General features: G+C 40.1%; 1 protein-coding gene across 8 annotated transcripts in view; it reads left to right on the top strand.

Annotated features, from left to right (window-relative positions):
- LOC122093611 (RNA polymerase II subunit 5-mediating protein homolog) overlaps positions 1 to 19,258 on the top strand; it is a 39,710-nt gene that overhangs the window by 4,040 nt on the left and 16,412 nt on the right. For all 8 annotated transcript variants that reach the window (XM_042663971.1, XM_042663968.1, XM_042663970.1 and 5 more), the window contains one exon: positions 5,986 to 6,055. In XM_042663971.1, the coding sequence (XP_042519905.1) occupies positions 5,986 to 6,055 (70 nt within the window). The remainder of the gene's footprint in view (positions 1 to 5,985; positions 6,056 to 19,258) is intronic.

Here is a 19,258-nt window from a genome sequence, read left to right as displayed (position 1 = left end):
AAAAAAAAAAAAAAAAAAAAAAAAAAAAAAAGAAAAAAAAAGAAGAAAAAAGATAATTGCCATTCTGCTATTCCTCTTTAAATTTCCATCTAATTACTATATTGCCATTACTCTTTGAGTGTAATTTTGTTAATCATCACCATGGTAGCCAAAAGCGAAGTTGTTCAACAACTGAACTCCTATAAGGGAGAAACTGATGCAAAATTTGAAGCTATTATGATAATGATGGAATCTATGCAAGCTTCTATTACTCGTTTGGAGGCAATAGATAAAGAAAAGAGTCCCATTCAATCTGGGATTCTTCCAACACCGTTCCATAGGATCCACCACCACATCATACACCACCGCCACCACCTTCACCACCATATGGAACTGGTAGATACGATGATGGAGTAGAAAGAGCAGCAAGATTGGATGTCCTTGATTTTTATGGAGACAGTAATCCAGAACTGTGATTGGATTCACAGCCTAGAGACATTCTTTAGATGGTACGGGTTGACTGAGGCCTGAAAGATCCTATTTGCAGATGCCAAACTGAAAGGCACGGCCTGAATCTGATGGATCAAGCAACAACAACAGAACTGAACCCGAGGCGTTGGTTTAGTCACTACTTGGGCTGAAATGCATGAAGTCATGAACCGGAGATTTTTGCCTTCTGATTACAAGCAACGCATGCATTTTAGGTTCACACAGTTGAAACAGGAGAATTTGACTGTGGAAGAATATGTTGCTAGGTTCTATTATTTGGCTACTCGTTCGGATTTTGAGTGGGATGAATAAGTATTTCGTAATGGTTTGCACCCTCAACTTAGTGCTGCCCTTGCCTCTAGCCGACTGACTGCCTACAATGGAAGATGCTGTCCAAGTAGCATATCAGGTTGAGGAGAGTTTGAAACGTCCATACAATCGGCGGCCATTTACAGATGCTTTCCCTAGGGGTTCTAGTTCTATTCAGCCACAATCATCTCAACAGGAAAAGTCAATTAGTAGACCACAGGCTAATGCTTCATTTATGGCATCTTCACGACCTAGCTGACCGTATTCTCCACATCGTTGTGATTCAGACATGTCATCTTCATGACCTAATCAACCATATTCCTCGCCTCAACGTGGTTATGGCAAGAACTTAGCATTTCTAAAGGAGGCTATTCAATGTTTCTCATGCAAGGGGTACGGGCATAAAGCTAATCAATGTCCTAATCGGTTGTTAGCTTACATCGACAAGGACAATTTTATACCCTATGCACCAGAAAAGCAACCAAAAATAGGAACAGTAAATCTGGAGGCTGAATGTGATCATGATCCTAATGAGATTAATGATGGTGATAGTGATGATGAGCCTTGACCGTTCTATGTGATCCGTCCTCCTTTGACTACATAGAAGATTCTTGAGGAGGAAGATTGGCACCGTAACAGTATCTTTCAAACCAGGGTGCGATGCAATGACAGTGTGTAATATTATGATCCACCCCATCAGTTGTACCAATGTTATTGCTGAAGATGCTGTTCGCAAGTTGGAATTGAAAATTGAGCCTCATCCGAACCCCTACAAGGTTGGGTGGGTGAACAACAATAATCTGAATATTCATGAAAGGTGTTTCTTCACGTATTCCATTGGTGGACTGATCGATCAGGTTCAATGTGATGTTCTCCCTCTAAAAGTTTGTCACATTCTTTTGGGGCGCCTATGGTTGTTTGACAAGAAAGCCTAGCACTGTGGATATGAGAATACATACACTTTTCAGTATGGTGGCCTCGAGATGAAGTTCCTTCCAGCAAAGGGATCTTCCCCCTCTCAAGCTCAAGAAGACAGTTGGTACTTTTCTCATCAAGCACATCGACTCTGACGGCATTCTTGGACCTTATCCAAACTCAACGGAGTCGAGTTCTTTTCAGAAGGGGAGAGCTGATGTAGATACAGTTGCACTTACCTGGTTGGACCAGCAAGACCGGTTGTGGAAGCTAAGGGCCAAGAATAACTGGTCCAGCATAGGTTTTTGGTCTAACAAGGGCTGGTAGTGAGTAGGATACTTAGTAGAAAGGGAGAGAAGTAGGTTTATGTTTGGAGTCTAAATAGGAGTTTATTTCAGTATTAGAGTCTAAGTAGGAGTAGTCTTTTATTTTCCCTTTATATACTTACATAACTCAATGTTTAATTTTTAGAGTGAATTTGAATTTTAGAATTAGTGAATTCGTGTGTGCTGTGTGATCCCTTCCCCCTCTTGTGCGATTTTCCCTTTTCTCCCTAAGGCTACTCCATCACTAGGAGAAACTAAAAATAGCATGATTAGTGAAAATAAGTGAATATTGATAAATTAAAGGAAACTGATCTGTTGTGCTTGAAACAAAGACTCAGGGCAAGGTTGAAAGGTAAGAAATTTCAACTAATTCTGATCACTACTTTCACAGTTATGGATAAAGTAAGTGTTGTAATAATGTGTTTTTAGGATGTTGATAGAATCCAAACATGTCCTTAGGTTTTTTAGGGGTTTAATGGTCCTTGTAATATTCTAGAACATTCTCTCCATTATTATAAATAAAGAGGGCTAGGGTCATATTAAACACAAGTCATTACTCCATTCAACATGGTATTGGAGCCCTGATCCAAACCCTAAAGGGCTCACATCTCTTTCTCTCTCGCCTCTCTCTTTCTCGGTTTCTTCTCCCAGCACTTCCTCCATCTCTTCTTCCATCTTCTTTCTCTCTCTGTGGTAGTCCCTTAAACCACCAAGAGAGATCACTGGTCCCTTCCATCTTCTTATCTGGACCCTTAGATCCCCCTCTCCAATGATCTGAGTGATCCAACTCCCCTTTATCGATTTTCAGGGTTTTTCCACCATGGTCGATTTTTGATGTCAGGGCATTTTTCCCTGTTGATGCATCGAACGGCTCGATGATGATTGCGGTTGGTGCTATTGATCTAGGTTCCTTGGTCACCTTGGTGGGATGCCTTGGTCGCCTTGTTGGTGTCGCTTTGCGTTTAGGCCCCCTCCAATGCCTTGGGTCACCCAGATGCTGTGACAACTATGCTCAAGAGAGTTTAATCCGAACAATAATTGATTAGAATTCACACAGACAAACTTGTTAAGACATTTACCACGATAGGGGGAGTGTCCGTATTGTGGCTGAGTTTTACTTACTTGCTTTAGCTTATTTCTTTCCTTAGTTAGGATAGATCTCTACTTACTAATTAGGATAAACTTTCTATTTTATCTTGCTTGTGGCACAAGGACTTAGTTTCCTAGTTTGATTTTATTACTTTGGTGTTAATAAATAGTGACGGTAGGGGGGACTGGAAAACATACTCGGCCGCTCCCCTCTTGCAGTCTCTCTTCTCCTCTTACTCTCTCAAGTTACTGGTTATAGATCTTGGGTTTGTTACAAAACTGATGTGGAATACTTTTCTAGAAAGTAAACCTGGTGTGCTTCTTGCTAGACTTCTTTGTGTTTCGCAAAGAATTCACTGCTATGTCTATCTCCTTTAACCTCTTGGAATTGCTCTCCTGCTGTTTATGCACATCCAATCAAGAATATGATGCCGTATTATTGAGAAGTATGTACAACAAGTTAGTAGTGTATGGCACTGAACTAAATGCTGTTACATGGTGAATTTGGATTGGAAAAGTAACATCATGCCCCCTACCCCCATGTATTCTGGGGTTGGATAAAAAAAGTTTGCAGTAGTAAGCCAATAATCAGCAATTTTTTTTTTTAACTTTATGAGGGAGAAAACCAGTTCCTTGTCTATAAAGAGAGACATACCCAACCACAGATGCACAGCTTTTGCAGTACTGATTATGAAGCAAGAATTAAACAGATTATATAAAATTGCTAAGAAGTTCTTGTTTCCTCCTTGACAACTTCTTGTAGTTGAATATTTTTGTTACTTCTCTTGAACAAAAAACTTGGCTTTGCTTGCTGGTTAGCACTTTAAACTCATTGACCTGCAACAATTTGGCTGTTTAATAGGCAAGCATTAACCCCAGACGAAAGAATTCTCGAGTCTTGAAGATGGAACCACAGACCATTAATTGCATAGGCATAGGAAAGTAAGCTTGTCCTTTGTCAATGTATTGAGGTTAAATTGTTTGGCAAAACTAATACTTGATCTGAAGTATGGACCTGCATTTGCAGCAGAAATTGGGTTGAGACTTGAGACTACTGATATTTATGGACATCTTCCACAAAACATAGCCTCCTTTCCTCATTTCCAACTTTATTATGAAACATATACAACTTATTGCTTTCAATCAATTGAGAAAGACAAAAACCACTTTAATTCTATACAAGAGAATCCACTATCTTCTCATTGTAAACATCCAACATGCGCACATATATTTCATATCTCATAGTGTTGTTGATGCAGAAACTAAGCAGTACAACCTACCATAGGAAGAAGAAGAAGAATCCCCTTATGAAGCCTGGGATTCTGGATTTTCCAGAATTTCCTTTTTTGGTTTGGTTTGGTTTTCTTTATTATATCAGTGTCCTAGTCGATATAGGACCAAATAGCTGGTTGATTAGAGTGAAATTGAGTCTCTATTTGTTTTATTTTCTTTCTTTTCCTGTTCAGGATTACAGGAACCTTTCCTAAGTTTGGATTTTGCAACATTATAAATAAGTTTAAGGGCTACAGCCCCATCACATTGATATGAAGAAATTAAGATATTGAGTTTCTGAATTTTGGTTCTGGGGATTAGACTTACCTCTGTAGATTCAATGGTGTTTACCTGGTGGATTCTGGGTTTGGTTGGTGGATTCCAAGTGAAGGTTAAAGTGGATTTTTAGGGGAAGAGTGAATTTGTTTTGCCAGCTTTGGTGGATTCCCAGCCTGAGGTTTACATGGATTCCTAATCTTATCTATCTATCTATTTTCTATCCCTCAATCAAGCTACAGGTCAGATATATGCCCCATTGAAATGCTGCGGCTATACTGTGGCGAAACTAGGCTAACAAGCCAGGACATATAGAGGAACAAAAGAGAACCAAGAAAGGAGATGGAGAAAGAATGTGCTGAACCATGATAGATTCACTCTGTCCTGCCAATGAACTATTCATAATAACAAGCAAAATTAGAGTCAGACTTTGAGTAGGTTATAAGACACACACACACACACACACAACTTAATCTAACTAGATTCCAACTAGTAAAACTAAAGAAGACCAAACATATCACAATAGGGACACTCCCTTATCGTGACACAACTCAATATACATCTTAACACTTCCCCTCAAGTTGGAGTATATGTCTGTGTGTCTGTGTGTGTGTGTGTGTGTGTGTATATATATATATATAGTTGGAATAACAAGAATAGATAGTAAAAGCAACACCAGTCTTGAACAGATATAGTTGTCATAACGCATAGAAATTCATTATGGTAGCAACATCAACTCTATCCAACAACAAACAAAATATGTGGTAGAGAGCACCAATTCACAATCCAAAATACCGTATCAACAACAACAACAACAACATCAACATCGTACGCATTTCTCAAAGAAGACAAGTAGTAACTAGGAATCTGCACAAAGAAGACAGGTAAAAATGTAGTATAGGTTGCTGTGTACTATTGGTAAAAGTGCAGTATAGTTTACTATGGACCATTGATAAAAAATTAGTATTTCAGTACAGGTTATTGCGAACCAAGTTACAACATCAGGTTGTTGGGGACTAAGTAGCAGCATCAGGTTGCTAGAGACCAAATAACAGCGCAAGGTTTCCGGGGACGAGACAACATAAGGTTCCTGTGAACCAGACAACATAAGTTTGTTGTGAACCAGACAGTACAAGGGTTCTGTTGATCACTGATAAATTGCCTTTCTTTTTTGTTGAATATCACAAATAACTATTTTCAGAGATAAATTATTGCTGAGGACATGAGCAGATGACACGAATGTATTAACTTGCTTCAAGAACTGAGGTAGTTAGGCATTAAGCGGTTGCAGTTGAGACACTTATGCTTATTTGTCTAACTCATATTGCAGGAAGGTCTTGTTGAAATAAGGGAGGATTGTGTTGAAGAGAGTCCTTTGGAAGAGAGGGCTAATCAGTCAGGTAGCTGCTTTTCAAAATTTCTGGCATTTCTCCATTTTACAGCTTTTTATTTAGCCATTGGATATAGTTGCTAGGATCTTGCATTGTGCAGGTTTTTTTTCTCTCATGCTTGTGTGCTTCCTGGTTCATTTTATGTTTCTTTGCTATGTAATATGAGCTACAAGTTTTGAATAGGCTATTTTATGTTCTCTATTGTTGAATTTTAACACTACACTTTCTTAAGAAGGCAACTAAGGTGTCTTTTTTCACTGTTTAGTGTGGTCTCAGTGCAATAAGATGTTTGGTTTTAAACGGTTGAGTGTAACTATTGCGTATGTTTCTTGAAGTGTGGAGTATTAAATCCTATTAAAAGGCCCTACACGTTAAGCAATTTAGGTGTGAGGAAATGTTAAATTCCAAACATGTAATATTTCTAGAACCAATCAGTATGTAAAAATTTATTCATAAAATGGCAGTGGCCTTCAAAAATTTTGAAATTAAGTATATATGGTGGTAAATAATTACTTGAAATAATCAGTCTAGCCTTCAAAAAGATCAGTCACCTAAGGCTGCCAAGAAAGAGAATTTGATCAACAGATTAAAGGGGAAAATGAATCCAGATTGGTGTCAGATTTGAGGTTTAATAGAAGAATATGAATCATCAGCCCACTAAAATTTCATAGGGATCACTGGATTGGATAATGTTCACTAGCATTTCTTTAGGCAGCAGTTGGAGTGACTTTCAGGTCTTATGGACACCATAATCCAACCCTACTTAATAGAACTCCATTCATTATTCCTAAAAGTCAAATGAATTAATGGTTTTCCATTTCTTTGTGCAAAAAGAATATAATTTGATGATTTTTGCCAGGTTAAGCTGGAAATAAAGAGAAAGTAATGACCTACAGATCACTACTTAAATGTCAAGAATTTTGTTTGAAGAAATCCAGCAATACTGATCGTAGAGGCGGTAACGAACAGCTATATAGAAAACAGAAAATTAATTGATGTGGAAGCAGGCCCAACAAGGGATCTACTTATTTTAGCTTATGGGTTGCTTTCAGTTACCAAAACAGGGAGATGATTGCATCTGTTATGGTAGCTTGTATTGCTATTAGGATGTGTTTGTTAGTCATCTCAAAAAATGTTTCTGGCGTTTTTTTTTTTTACGGGAACAAGAAAACGGAATCTTCCGTTTGGTGTTCATGGTTTGTTTTTCATTTTTTTTAAACGAACTGGATAAAAAAAGCCAGAAACAAGAAATGTTAGAACATGATTACCACGTTCCAACATTTGAGTTTCGTCCCAAAACGGAATTTTGACACAAAAACGGAAAAAATCTGGTTTTGACACGAATTTTCGTTTCTGGAACAGAATGACTACCAAACGCAGCCTTACTACTTTTAGTAAATCTGAGTCAACTGTTGATAGTCGGTTTAATAGTTACTAGAGTAATTCTTATTTTACTATTTTTATTAGTTTTTATGTTAGTAAGGGGGTCCTTGATGTGTTTTTGAAGACATGAAGTACAATTCTATTTTCAGGACTCATAATTTAGTGTATGAATCTTTTAAGAAGCTTCCTCTTTTTAAGTTTCTATATTGTTGAAGTAAGAATGAAGTTAGTTGCCCCGAAGTGGCTAGGAAAATTCAATTTTAAAGAGTTCCTATTTCTCTACTCAAGATTGTTATAATCCCCTATGGTTTTAGTGGAAATCATGGAATTAAGAGTCACATTCTTCTGTGAGATGTGCTCATTTGCGGTGTTTTTTTGTTTCCATCTCCCTTATCTCTTCTTTGCTCACTCATCATCTTTCGTTCTCATAATTATTTTTCATAGTACTGTTTAGAGTCCCATAACAGTACATTATTTCTTATTCTATTGCTTTAGACCCCGATGTGCCTAACCAGCTCTAACCAGATTATAAAATAAGCCAAAGCTCACACTAATGTAGGCCTAAAATAACCCTGGGAAAGGCGGTGAGGAAAGACATGCATAGCCTAGGCCTTCTACCACATATGACTTTGAATAGAGCCGATTGGAGAGGAAGGATCCATGTAGTTGTCCCCATTTAGTTGGGATAAGGCTATGTTGTTGTTGCTCCTGATGTCCCTTTTCTTATTTGTTACTTTAAAGAATAAAAAGTATTAGTATAATAGTATTTGGTTCATCACCTCCTAACCATATGTCAGGTGTTTTCCAAACCCCCCCACCCCTCAAGGCTGTCTAATGCAGGAGTAGATTACAAGAAACTACCCCAGCAATTTATAACCCCAAACAATACAAATAGGATCAAGAAACAAAGAAATAAGACCATCAAATAAACCCCCAAGGATACAATACCCATATAGGAGCAAAACCAGTCCAAAACACAACTCGATAGGAGAGAGAAAGACCTGCTATAGAGCTGGAGAGAGAGAGAGGTGCGGCTAGGTCTGTAGGAGTCTGATTGAGCTGCACTCTTGGGCGTAGATAGTCCCTAGGGAGGGTACAAAACCCCCCAAAGTTGAGAGGATTATGACGGCTGGTTGTGAAGTTACAAGTTTTCTTGATTTTCTGACCTAGGAGAAATAATCGTAGGCTTTAGAAGAGAAAATCAAATCTGGTTTGTAACTTGGACAGATCTGAACTTCTGAATACTCACAACAGTCGTATACTTCAACACCAGTAACTTTAGGATAAAATAGAAAGCTTTAAACAAGAAGAAACAAAGGGAAAAGTGGGGGAGGAGCGGCTGTCTCGGCCTGGGCTTCTCACCCACAGCTATCCCAGTTGTTCTAAGCAATTGACTGCAATTATTCTTTATTCAAATTTGAAATTATGAGTACATAGGCTCCTCTATTTATAGAGGGCAGAATAGCAATCAAACTGCTACTAGGAGCTAGTTTCCCAATAGGACTAGACACTCATACTACAACTAGGAATTTAAAATTGGACTAGGAATAATAAACCTATGTGGAAAACAAATAGAGTCCTAAGACAATTTGGACTCAACATACCACTTACTCAACTCGATGGGCCCAATGGCCCACTAATTAACAACTACTAATTATTCCCCTAGCCGATGGGCCCAATTGACCCTTATTTGTACTTAGGCACTCAGGTGGACCAAGTAGGGCTTCGGCTGGCTTCTTGGCTGGACCCTAGCCACTCAGGTGGACTAAGGCTGGACCCTTCTTCCTCTCATATTTCGTCCCATAATGTGGATCTACATCAGCTCCCCCTTTCTTAGAATCATTCAACTCCGATGAATGGGTAAGGGACATGTAGTGCTTATAGAGGTCGGTGTCAAGGCGTTGAAAGTCATTGGCTTGGATCCAAGTACAATCCTCTCGTGGTCGACCTTTCCATTTGATGAGGAAGGAGTAGTACCCTTTGCCCCCCACGAACTGTGTTGAACTTGTTGTCGAGAACATCTTCGATATCATCTTTAGGGTTTGCAAATTGAGGAAGTTTGAGGGTGTGTTCAGTGTCACCGTCATCAGAATGGTGTCCCAAATATATCGTCAGATCAGCTACATTGAAGATATTGTTGATCTTCAGAGTAGGAGGTAGCTCTAGCATGTAAGCATTAGTGCCAATGCGCTTCAAGACCTTGTAGGGACCTATGCTCTGAGGATGGAGCTTGTGCATTGTACCAGGAGGAAACCTCTCAGGTGGAATTCGAACCATTACCAAATCACTAGTCTGAAATTCCACGTAGCGACAATGTTGATTGGCAATTGCTTGGTATCCGTCATTGCTAACAGCGATGCAACGATGAACATCAGCATGTACCCCCGTGATGTGTCTAAGGAACTCATCGGCTTCCACACTAATACGGGCCTGAGGTGGCAAAGGTACCAAGTCAACCGGTCATTGAGGTTGCAGTCCAAGGACAATCTCAAATGGTGTACGACCTGTGGTGCAGTTGACGAAACTATTATAGGCGAATTCAACAATGTTCAGTATAGATGGCCAAGTCTTTTCATAGTCTCGGACTAAACATTGGAGTAAGTTGCCAAGACTTCTGTCCACCACTTCGGTCTGTCCGTCTGTCTGAGGATGGAGTGCAGTGGAGAACTTAAGTTTATTATTTGTTTTCAGCCATAGAGTCTTCCAGAAGTAGCTCATGAACTTGACATCCCTATCTGAAACAATTATCTGTGGTAGACCATGTGTGCGCACTATCTCTTTGAAAAAGAGTTTGGCCAAGTGACTTGCATCAAGAGTCTTCTTGCACGGAATAAAGTGTGCCATCTTGGAGAAACGATCTACTACCACAAATATGGAATCATACCTTTCCCGTGTAGGTGGTAAGCCTAGGACAAACTTTATGCTTATGTCTTGCCAAGGTGCGTGTGGAACGGGCAGCGGTGTGTACAATCCTGCATTTTTCTTTTCTCCTTTGGCAAGTTGACAAGTGCGGCATCTCTGTATCACATGTTGCACATTCTTTAAGAGTTGAGGCCAAAAGTATAAGTCTTTCATCATGGAGTATGTTTTGTCCTTGCCGAAGTGTCCACCCATTCCTCCTCCATGTAGCTCTCGAATCAAGTGATATCTCAAAGAGGTGTTTGGGATGTAGAGGCGAGTGCCTTTGAAAAGATACCCATCATTTATTGCAAATTTGTCATCCCGTCCTCCTTGTAGGTTGTTGAATACTTCTGAAAAATTAGCATCACTATTGTACTCCTCTTTGATGTGTTCCACTGCTGCACTTTGTATTGTGAAGGTGTTCATCATCATCACCTTTCGACTAAGTGCATCAGCCACTTGATTCTCCTTCCTAGCTTTGTACTTGAGAGCAAATACGTATCCTTGCAAGTATGAGATCCATTTAGCATGCCGATCACTAATGGTCTTTTGTGAGTGCAAGTATTTGAGTGCTTCATGATCCAAATAGAGCACAAACTCTTTGCCAATTAAGTAATGCCTCCAATGCTTGAGGATTTGAACAATAGCATAGAGTTCTAAATCATAGGTAGAATACCTTCTTTTTGCATCGTTCAACTTTTCACTGTAGAAGGCAATCGGATGGCCCTCTTGCATAAGCACTCCTATCCCAACATGGGATGCATCAGTAGCCACTTCAAGCATAAGATCAAAATTGGGTAGTCTAAGCACTGGTGCTTCTGTCATCTTTTGTTTGATCAAGTTGAAAGCTTTAGTGGTTGCCGGAGTCCATTGAAATGGGACTTTTCCCCCTTTTGTGCATTCTGTAATTGGGGTTACAATGATGCTGAAATTCCGGATGAATCGTCGGTAAAATGAAGCAAGACTGTGAAAGCTACGAACCTCGGTCAAGGTCTTTGGAATAGGCCAATCAACGACACTTTTTACCTTCTCCGGATCAGCTTCTATTCCTTGTGAAGACACAATAAAACCAAGGAAGATGACCTTGGGCAGCATAAAGGAACATTTCTTTAAGTTGATGTATAACTTTTCTGCCCGTAGTACTCTCATGACACGTCTCAGATGCTCCAAGTGTTCATTTTATGTTTTGCTGTATATTAGTATGTCATCAAAGTACACTACGAGAAATTTTCCGATGAAGGGTCGTAGTACATGTGTCATCACCCTCATGAAAGTGCTAGGTGCATTGGTGAGGCCAAAAGGCATAACCTTCCACTCATACATGCCTTCTTTTGTTTTGAAGGCTGTTTTCCATTCATCCCCTGGACGGATTCGAATTTGATGGTAGCCACTCCGTAGATCAATCTTTGAAAAGATGGAGGCTCCTGTCAACATGTCAGGCATATCATCCAAACGAGGAATAGGAAATCTATACTTTACCGTGATTTTGTTAATGGCCCGGCTGTCAATGCACATACGCCATGATCCGTCTTTCTTTGGTGTCAATAGGGCTAGTACTGCACATGGACTCATGCTCTCAACCAAGAACCCTTTCGTTAATAAATCATCCACTTGTCTTTTGAGCTCAGCATGCTCTGTAGGACTGAGACGGTAAGTGGTTAGATTAGGGAGTATTGACCCAAGCACAAGGTCAATGGCATGCTGAATATCCCTCATCGGTGGTAGTTTATCAGGCAATTCCTCTGGCACTAAATCTGAAAAATCAGCAAGTAATTGTTTGATTTGTGGGGGATGTTTGACCTCTATCACTGGTTTAGCAGCCTTGGTAACAAGAGCTATGATTAGGCCAGTTTCTTCACCAAGGGTCAGGAATTCTCTATGGGGCAGCACGCATAGCTTGTTGTCCACAGTGTTCTTCTTGCTGAAATTTTCTTAGCATGGTTGCTTCTTTTGCTCAGTGGTTGTTTTGGAAGAGGTCTTAGCAACATTCTTTAAGACATGTTGTCTCCTTAGTTGGGCAGTCCTTAACTTGTCTTTTACCTGAGGTATGTTGAGTTGGTTTAGAATGAATGGTTTGCCTTTGTGATCGAAGATGCATTGGTTCTTAATACCTCCCACTAGCACATTATTGTTATATAACCAAGGCCTTCCAAGTAGTACATCAGTGAGGACCATGGGGATGACATCACAGCATACACTTTCTTCATAATCTGAGACCTTCAATGGGACTGAACACCGTTGAGTTACAGCCATGGTGTTGCTGTCTAGAAGAGATACCTTGTATGGCTGTGGATGGGATTCAGTCTTAAGCTTTCCGTCAATGACAAAGGCTTGAGATACCACATTCACACAACTTCCACTATCCACAATCACTTGAGCTTGGTGAGGTTCACTAGACATTAAGGTGTAGAAGATATTGTGTCCCCTTCAGTCTTCACCTTTAGTTTCAGACACTAGGATTCTTGCAACCACATTGACATAAGCATGAAGATCATCATTCTCTGGTGTAAGCTCATCTTCCAGTTCATCCTCCTCTCCTTCAACTGCAACATTAACAGTCCAATTGTCATCCTGAGGTTCGTGGATTTGTAAATCCGGATTGGATTCGATGGCACTGATGACAGAGTTGGATCGTCCCCGCTTAGGGCAGAATTTTGCCGTGTGTTCAGTCTTTCCATAACTATAGCATGTCACAGATCCACTCTCCCTTCCCATTGTAGCCTTCCCCTTATCCTGTGTATCTTGTGGAGCTCGGGTAGAAAATCCAGTGAGTTTGGTTGGTACATAAGGCTTTTTGTTGTCAGTTGGCTAGATGTACCTTCTGGAGGTTGTTTTGATCAGATCCTCTGCTTCTAGTGATTTGTCAAAACAAGTGCTTAAGGAGGGTATCTCGATCACAACAAGCTTCTCACGAATATCATACCTTAACCCCAGTTTGAAACGGGATATGAGCAGTTCTTCATCTTCTTTATGGGCACCTGTTTGTGAAAGCAGTTCATTAAAACGATCAATATAATCTCCTACAGTCATAGTACCTTGCCTGAGAGTATTAGCATGTCGTAGAGTTGACGTCGGTAGGTGGGTGGTAAGAATCTATCGTTAAGGATAAATTTCAAGTCTTCCCAATTGTGAGGCATCTGACGACTGCAGATCGGCCTATTATTCTCTTCATTCCTCCACCAGTCCTTAGCTCCACCAGTTAACTTAGTGATAACTAATTGGACTTTCCTTTCGTCAGGCATACGGTACCACCGGAAGTAGTCATCAAAGGAACTTACCCAGTCTTGGTAGTAGAGGGGATTGTGCCTCCCATTGTACTCTTTCAATTCTAACTTGACCTTGTACGTATCGTCAGGCTAATAAAGCTGATTTTCATACTCATCATACTCATCATTCTGAGCTGGGACATTTCTTCTGGGTTGCATAGTGACTCTTCTGGGGAACATTACCAATGCAATTAACAGCAGGTTGAACATTAGTTTGGGCAACAGTTGGTTGGGTGTTAGAGTGGGCAGCAATACTCTCTTTTAGGTCAGCCAACTGTTGGTCATGTCCATCCAACCTCGTAGACAAGGCTTGGATTGCTTTCATCATATCTTGAAGGGTGGGTTGGGGTTCTTCTGTTTAAGCCATAGCTCTGATACAACTTAATGCAGGAGTAGATTACAAGAAACTACCCCAGCAATTTATAACCCCAAACAATACAAATTGGACCAGGAAACTAAGAAATAAGACCATCAAATAAACCCCCAAGGATACAATACCCATATAGGAGCAAAACCAACCCAAAACACAACTTGATAGGAGAGAGAAAGACCTGCTATAGAGCTGGAGAGAGAGAGAGGTGAGGCTAGGTCTGTAGGAGTCCGATTGAGTTGCACTCTTGGGTGTAGATAGTCCCTAGGGAGGGTACAAAAGCCTCCAAAGTTGAGAGGATTCTGACTACTGGTTGTGAAGTTACAAGCTTTCTTGATTTTCTGACCTAGGAGAAATAATCGCAGGCTTTAGGAGAGAGAATCAAATCTGGTTTGTAACTGGGAATACTCACAACAGTCGTATACTTCAACACCAGTAACTTTAGGATAACATAGAAAGCTTTAAACAAGAAGAAACAAAGGAAAAAGTGGGGGAGGAGCGGCTGTCTCGGCCCGGGCTTTTCACCCACAGCTATCCCGGCTGTTCTAAGCAATTGACTGCAATTATTCTTTATTCAAATATGAAATTATAAGTACATAGTCTCCTCTATTTATAGAAGGCAGAATAGCAATCAAACTACTATAGGAGCTAGTTACCCAATAGGACTAGACACTCCTACTACAACTGGGAATTCAAAATTGGACTAGGAATAATAAACCTATGTGGAAAACAAATAGAGTCCTAAGACAATTTGGACTCGACATACCACTTACTCAACTCGATGGGCCCAATGGCCCACTAATTAACAACTACTAATTATTCCCCTAGCCGATGGGCCCAATTGGCCCTTATTTGTACTAAGGCACTCAGGTGGACAAAGTAGGGGTTCGGCTGGCTTCTTGGCTGGACCCTAGCCACTCAGGTGGACTAAGGCTGGACCCTTCTTCCTCTCATATTTCCTTCCATAATGTGGATCTACATCACTGTCAAGGATTAAAATAATGTCCACTATCCACTGGTTCTTGAAAGATTTTATGATGACAACAGTTGGCTATTGGTCATTCTTGGGGTCGGGTGGGTGTTATGTTCTTTGTTGCCATAGTTTTTCAAACAGTGAAGAAATAAAATGGCTGCAACCTTGTGCAATTTCTTCTTTAGCAAGGTCATAGGAAGAGTTGCTTGGTATCTGTCTAACCTTTGGCCAATTTGCATGAAGTTGCCTTACTTAGACTTGAACCTGTTTCTTGATTCTGTCAGCCTGAGATTTTTCCATCGTGCAAGTGATGCCCCTATGATATAACATAACAGCGATGGGAGTCTCTCAATATCCAGACTAGCACAATTGCACATTCATTTGTCATTTTTTGCATGTTGGTTCCCACACAATATTGTATTTTGTTTTGGTTCACACATTGTTGCATCTCTATGTTAGCATCATTTGGCAAGTATATGCTTTTAAGTTGGTTCAAAGCAATTCTTTTCCCCCATAACTGTGCACTAGGAGCAGTTTCCACTGGAAGAAAGATGAAGTCATGAAGTTGATGCAGTAAAGATTTTCTGATTGGGCCAACACAGGGCCTTGGAATACTTTTTTTAGTTAAGTACTCTTGGGTTTGATTAGGATACTTAGTAGAGAGTTTTATTCTGTCTATTTACTTTATTCAGTGTGTTCAAATGATTAGGAGTCTTTTATGGGTTGAGTTAATTTAGGAATTTTAGGAGGTGATGCCCCCCATCAATTAGAGATTATTTGAGTAAAGAGCATGAGTTTTTTCTTTTCTTTTTTACGAGTTTTGTAGCTGTTGAACTTGTCATGCAGTATTGTTATCCTAGACCTCTTCTCTTCTCTTCTTCTTCTTCTTCTCCATTGATTGCAAGGTTAGTTTCTGCAATTCTTTTATCTCTTCATATCAATCTCTAGTTCTGATTCTGTTCTTAGCATGAAAATCCTATCTTCTTTCAGGTTTCTTGAATTCCTACTCCAACTAGTAATTTTCTGAAAGTTCAAATCTAACCATTGGATTTCAATTCTGCTGCCATATTTAGCAATTGGTTTCTAATCTGAACCTTCTTGCGGTTTTAAAATTCAAGCTTGAAACTGATTTCTTGTTTTCCTACTGCAAGTCTGATTTTAGTTTAATCGATTCCAAGCTCTGTTTTTCCAAGTTTGATTTCAGATAGAACTATTATTAGGATTGTTTTTTGGTACTGAAATTAATCTCTAATCTGGTTTATCTGAACCTTTCATCGATTCTCAGATTTGAGAATTTCTTCTTCATTTAGGAATCTAACCACTGGATCAAGCCTGATTTCTGATATTATATCCTCTCATCCAATTAGAGACTTCGACTAGAATTTTGGCTGAATCTGATCCCTTGATTCTCTGTTATTAAAATTGTGGATTTTTTTTTTCTGTTCCTTATATGCGATCCTGTTGGAAGCTGACCTCCTACTGGATTTCACTGTTCCAAGATTAATACTGCTTAGAAATCATTTAAAATATTTAATCGTATTTAATTGATATTTGCTACCTCTATTGCATCTTATTTTGCTCAGTATTCTGTAGAAAATATGGCCGACTTCCTTGCCGTGATATGAATAAAATTTTTATTCGCAGTAATAAAAGGAGTAAGTTTTCATAAAAAAAGTACAAATTTGTTTTTGGGCCTGCTGAGATCTTCTTATGGTCACGTTTTTAAGGTCCATCTTTTGGATTTGGGATGTTATAGCTTGGGGATGAAGATGGTGCAGCTGCAGGATGTTGGGATATGACTTTGTTACCGTTGCTGAGGTGTCACCCATTCTCAGGAAAGGGTATATAAGGCTGTGATCTAGAAATGCTGGTGTGCAAATCTGCCAGGGAAAGGGTATATGAGCCTGTGACCTATAAATGCTGGTGTGCAAATCTGACAGAAGGTTCACTTTACCTTTCAACTTATTCCTTTGTTTTTTGTTATCATATTTCAGAGTTGAGTGCTACAGCTTAAAATGGCGCATGGTTGAGGCTTTGGCTTTGCCAATGTGATCATAATTGTAAAATTAATTTGCTGCAGTTCAATCCCAAAAAGAAGTAGCAAACAAGGCCTGCGATAGGAGGAAGCTGACTGAAGAACCAAGCTTACGGTTCTGGTTCTGTTCGAACCAGAATTAGTTCCTTAACTGCATATGGTTTGGTTAAGTCTCTACACTATTCTGTGGGCCCTCCTTCATGATTACATGCCTGAAGTGGAAGATTTTGTGTTGGGATATTCAACATATTTTGCTGAATTCTCTTTTGTGGTTGTTGCTTTATCTAGTTTCTAATTTTGTAACTGCTACTTAGTCTTAAAATTTATTGCTAAGTAATAATTTCTATTATTGAGTTGTTTTCATTTTCTTTTAATAGCAAGGATCTTCCTTTTTGACCATCTTCTCCCTCTGATGATGAGATCCTTGCTGCCGTCCTTTACCACAAAGCTATTAAAGCTCCTGGGCCTAGTGGCTTTAATATGGGCTTCCTCTCGTTTTGCTGGCATATCATCAGGTCGGACTTCATCTGTGCCACTGCCATCAGGAGCTTTTTCTTTGACCCCAACCAAATGAAAGTGGTTAATCACACCTTCCTTTGCCTCATTCCCAAATTTGAAGGCGCATCCTCCATGCCTGATGATGTAGATCCACACATTGGGAGGACCTATCGCAGGAAGAAAGGCCCATCCCAAGGTGTGGATCGATCGACTTAAAGAGTGGGCCCATTTCTTTTATTAAGTTTACTTTATTTTCAATAAAGGGCCATGCGGGCCCATCGGTTGTAAGGCCCACTAGGGGCTGTTAGTTAGTGAGTCACTCCATGTTGGAGTTATAAGTCCAAGTCTATTTCTAATTCCTAGTTATATTAGCAGTTCATCTCCTAATTCTAGTATAGCTTCTAATTCCTAGTAATATTAGGAGTTCATCTCCTAATTCTAGTATAGCTGCTTGTAGCTAGATCTGCCCTCTATATATAGAGGAGCTTTTGTAACCGTGGTTTTCAGATTTGAATTAAGAAAAGTTGCAGCTATTGCTTTTGAACAACTGAGATAGTTGTGGGTGAAAAGCCCTGGCCGAGACAGCCACTCCTCCCCCACTTTTCTCATGTGTTTATGCTTTAATTTCTGCAGTCAATCTTAATTCTGTCCGCTGTTCTTTGCCAATAAAATACTAGAAGAACCAGACCTGTACTGCCCAAGATCGATCATCAAGAAGTCCCAAATTCTGGTATCCATTGGTCTCTTTTACTACATACATCCGAGGTCTGATCTGAAGGGGCTTTTGAGGATCTGTTCCACTCTCCCAGAGGGCCACTCGATCCCTGTTGGAAGATCATTTGAGGCTGTTCACTGCTGGAACCGGCAAGTCTTGATTTTTCTCTCTCCTAGGGCTGAAATCAAGAATCTTCATATCTTCAATTCCAACCGTCAGAATTCTATCAGACTTGCAGGTTTTTGTTGCTTTCAAGGGACCTCCATTCGACCAGGAATACAGCTCCATTGGAGCTACATACAGCCAGCCGCACCCCTCTCTCCCAATCGTAAGTTTCTCTCTCCTCTCTTTTGGGTAGTTTTGGGTTGGATTTTGCTACAGTTTTCAGGTTATACTATTGGATACTGCCTGCTGGTTGTTCCCTTTTATTTCTCTGGTTTCTATCAGCTTCTCTTAAAGTCATTGTTGAAAGGTTACTTGTGTACTTGGGGTTATCATTGTGGAAGTGAGTTTCTTATTACCCACTCCTGCATTACCTGAACTCAGACCAATCACCCTTTGCAATCTCTTGTACAAGTTCATTGCAAAATCCTTGCTAACAATATTATCTTGTATCATGAGATTGTCAGAGGATTTGAGAGAAAATCCCTTTGCTTGACAGCGCTTCTCAAGATAGACATCCATAAAGCTTTCGACTCTCTCAAATGGGACTTCCTCTCTAAAGTCCTGCTCCAGATGTCCTTCCCCCTTAATTTTGTCCATTGGATCCATGCTTGTATCTCCTCCCCTCGCTTCCCTGGTCTTGTCAACGGTAGCCCCACCGGTTTATTTTCCTCCCATGTCGGTATTAGGCAACATTGCCCCCTCTCCCCTTTTCTCTTTTCCCTCGGCTTGGAGGCGCTATCCAAATCCATCCAATCTTCCACCGACCTCCAACTTACTTCCCCCATCCCCAAATGTAAATCACTTTTGCTCATCCACCTCGCCTTTGCTGATGGTCTCATGATCTTCTCTCAAGTTGGCCCCCTTTCTATCTCTTCCATCATGTCTTCCCTCCATGTCTTTGAAGGT

This window comes from Macadamia integrifolia, chromosome 11 (genome assembly GCF_013358625.1).
Source record: "Macadamia integrifolia cultivar HAES 741 chromosome 11, SCU_Mint_v3, whole genome shotgun sequence".
Lineage (NCBI taxonomy): Eukaryota > Viridiplantae > Streptophyta > Magnoliopsida > Proteales > Proteaceae > Macadamia > Macadamia integrifolia.
This window is presented reverse-complemented; position numbering and strand designations above follow the sequence as displayed.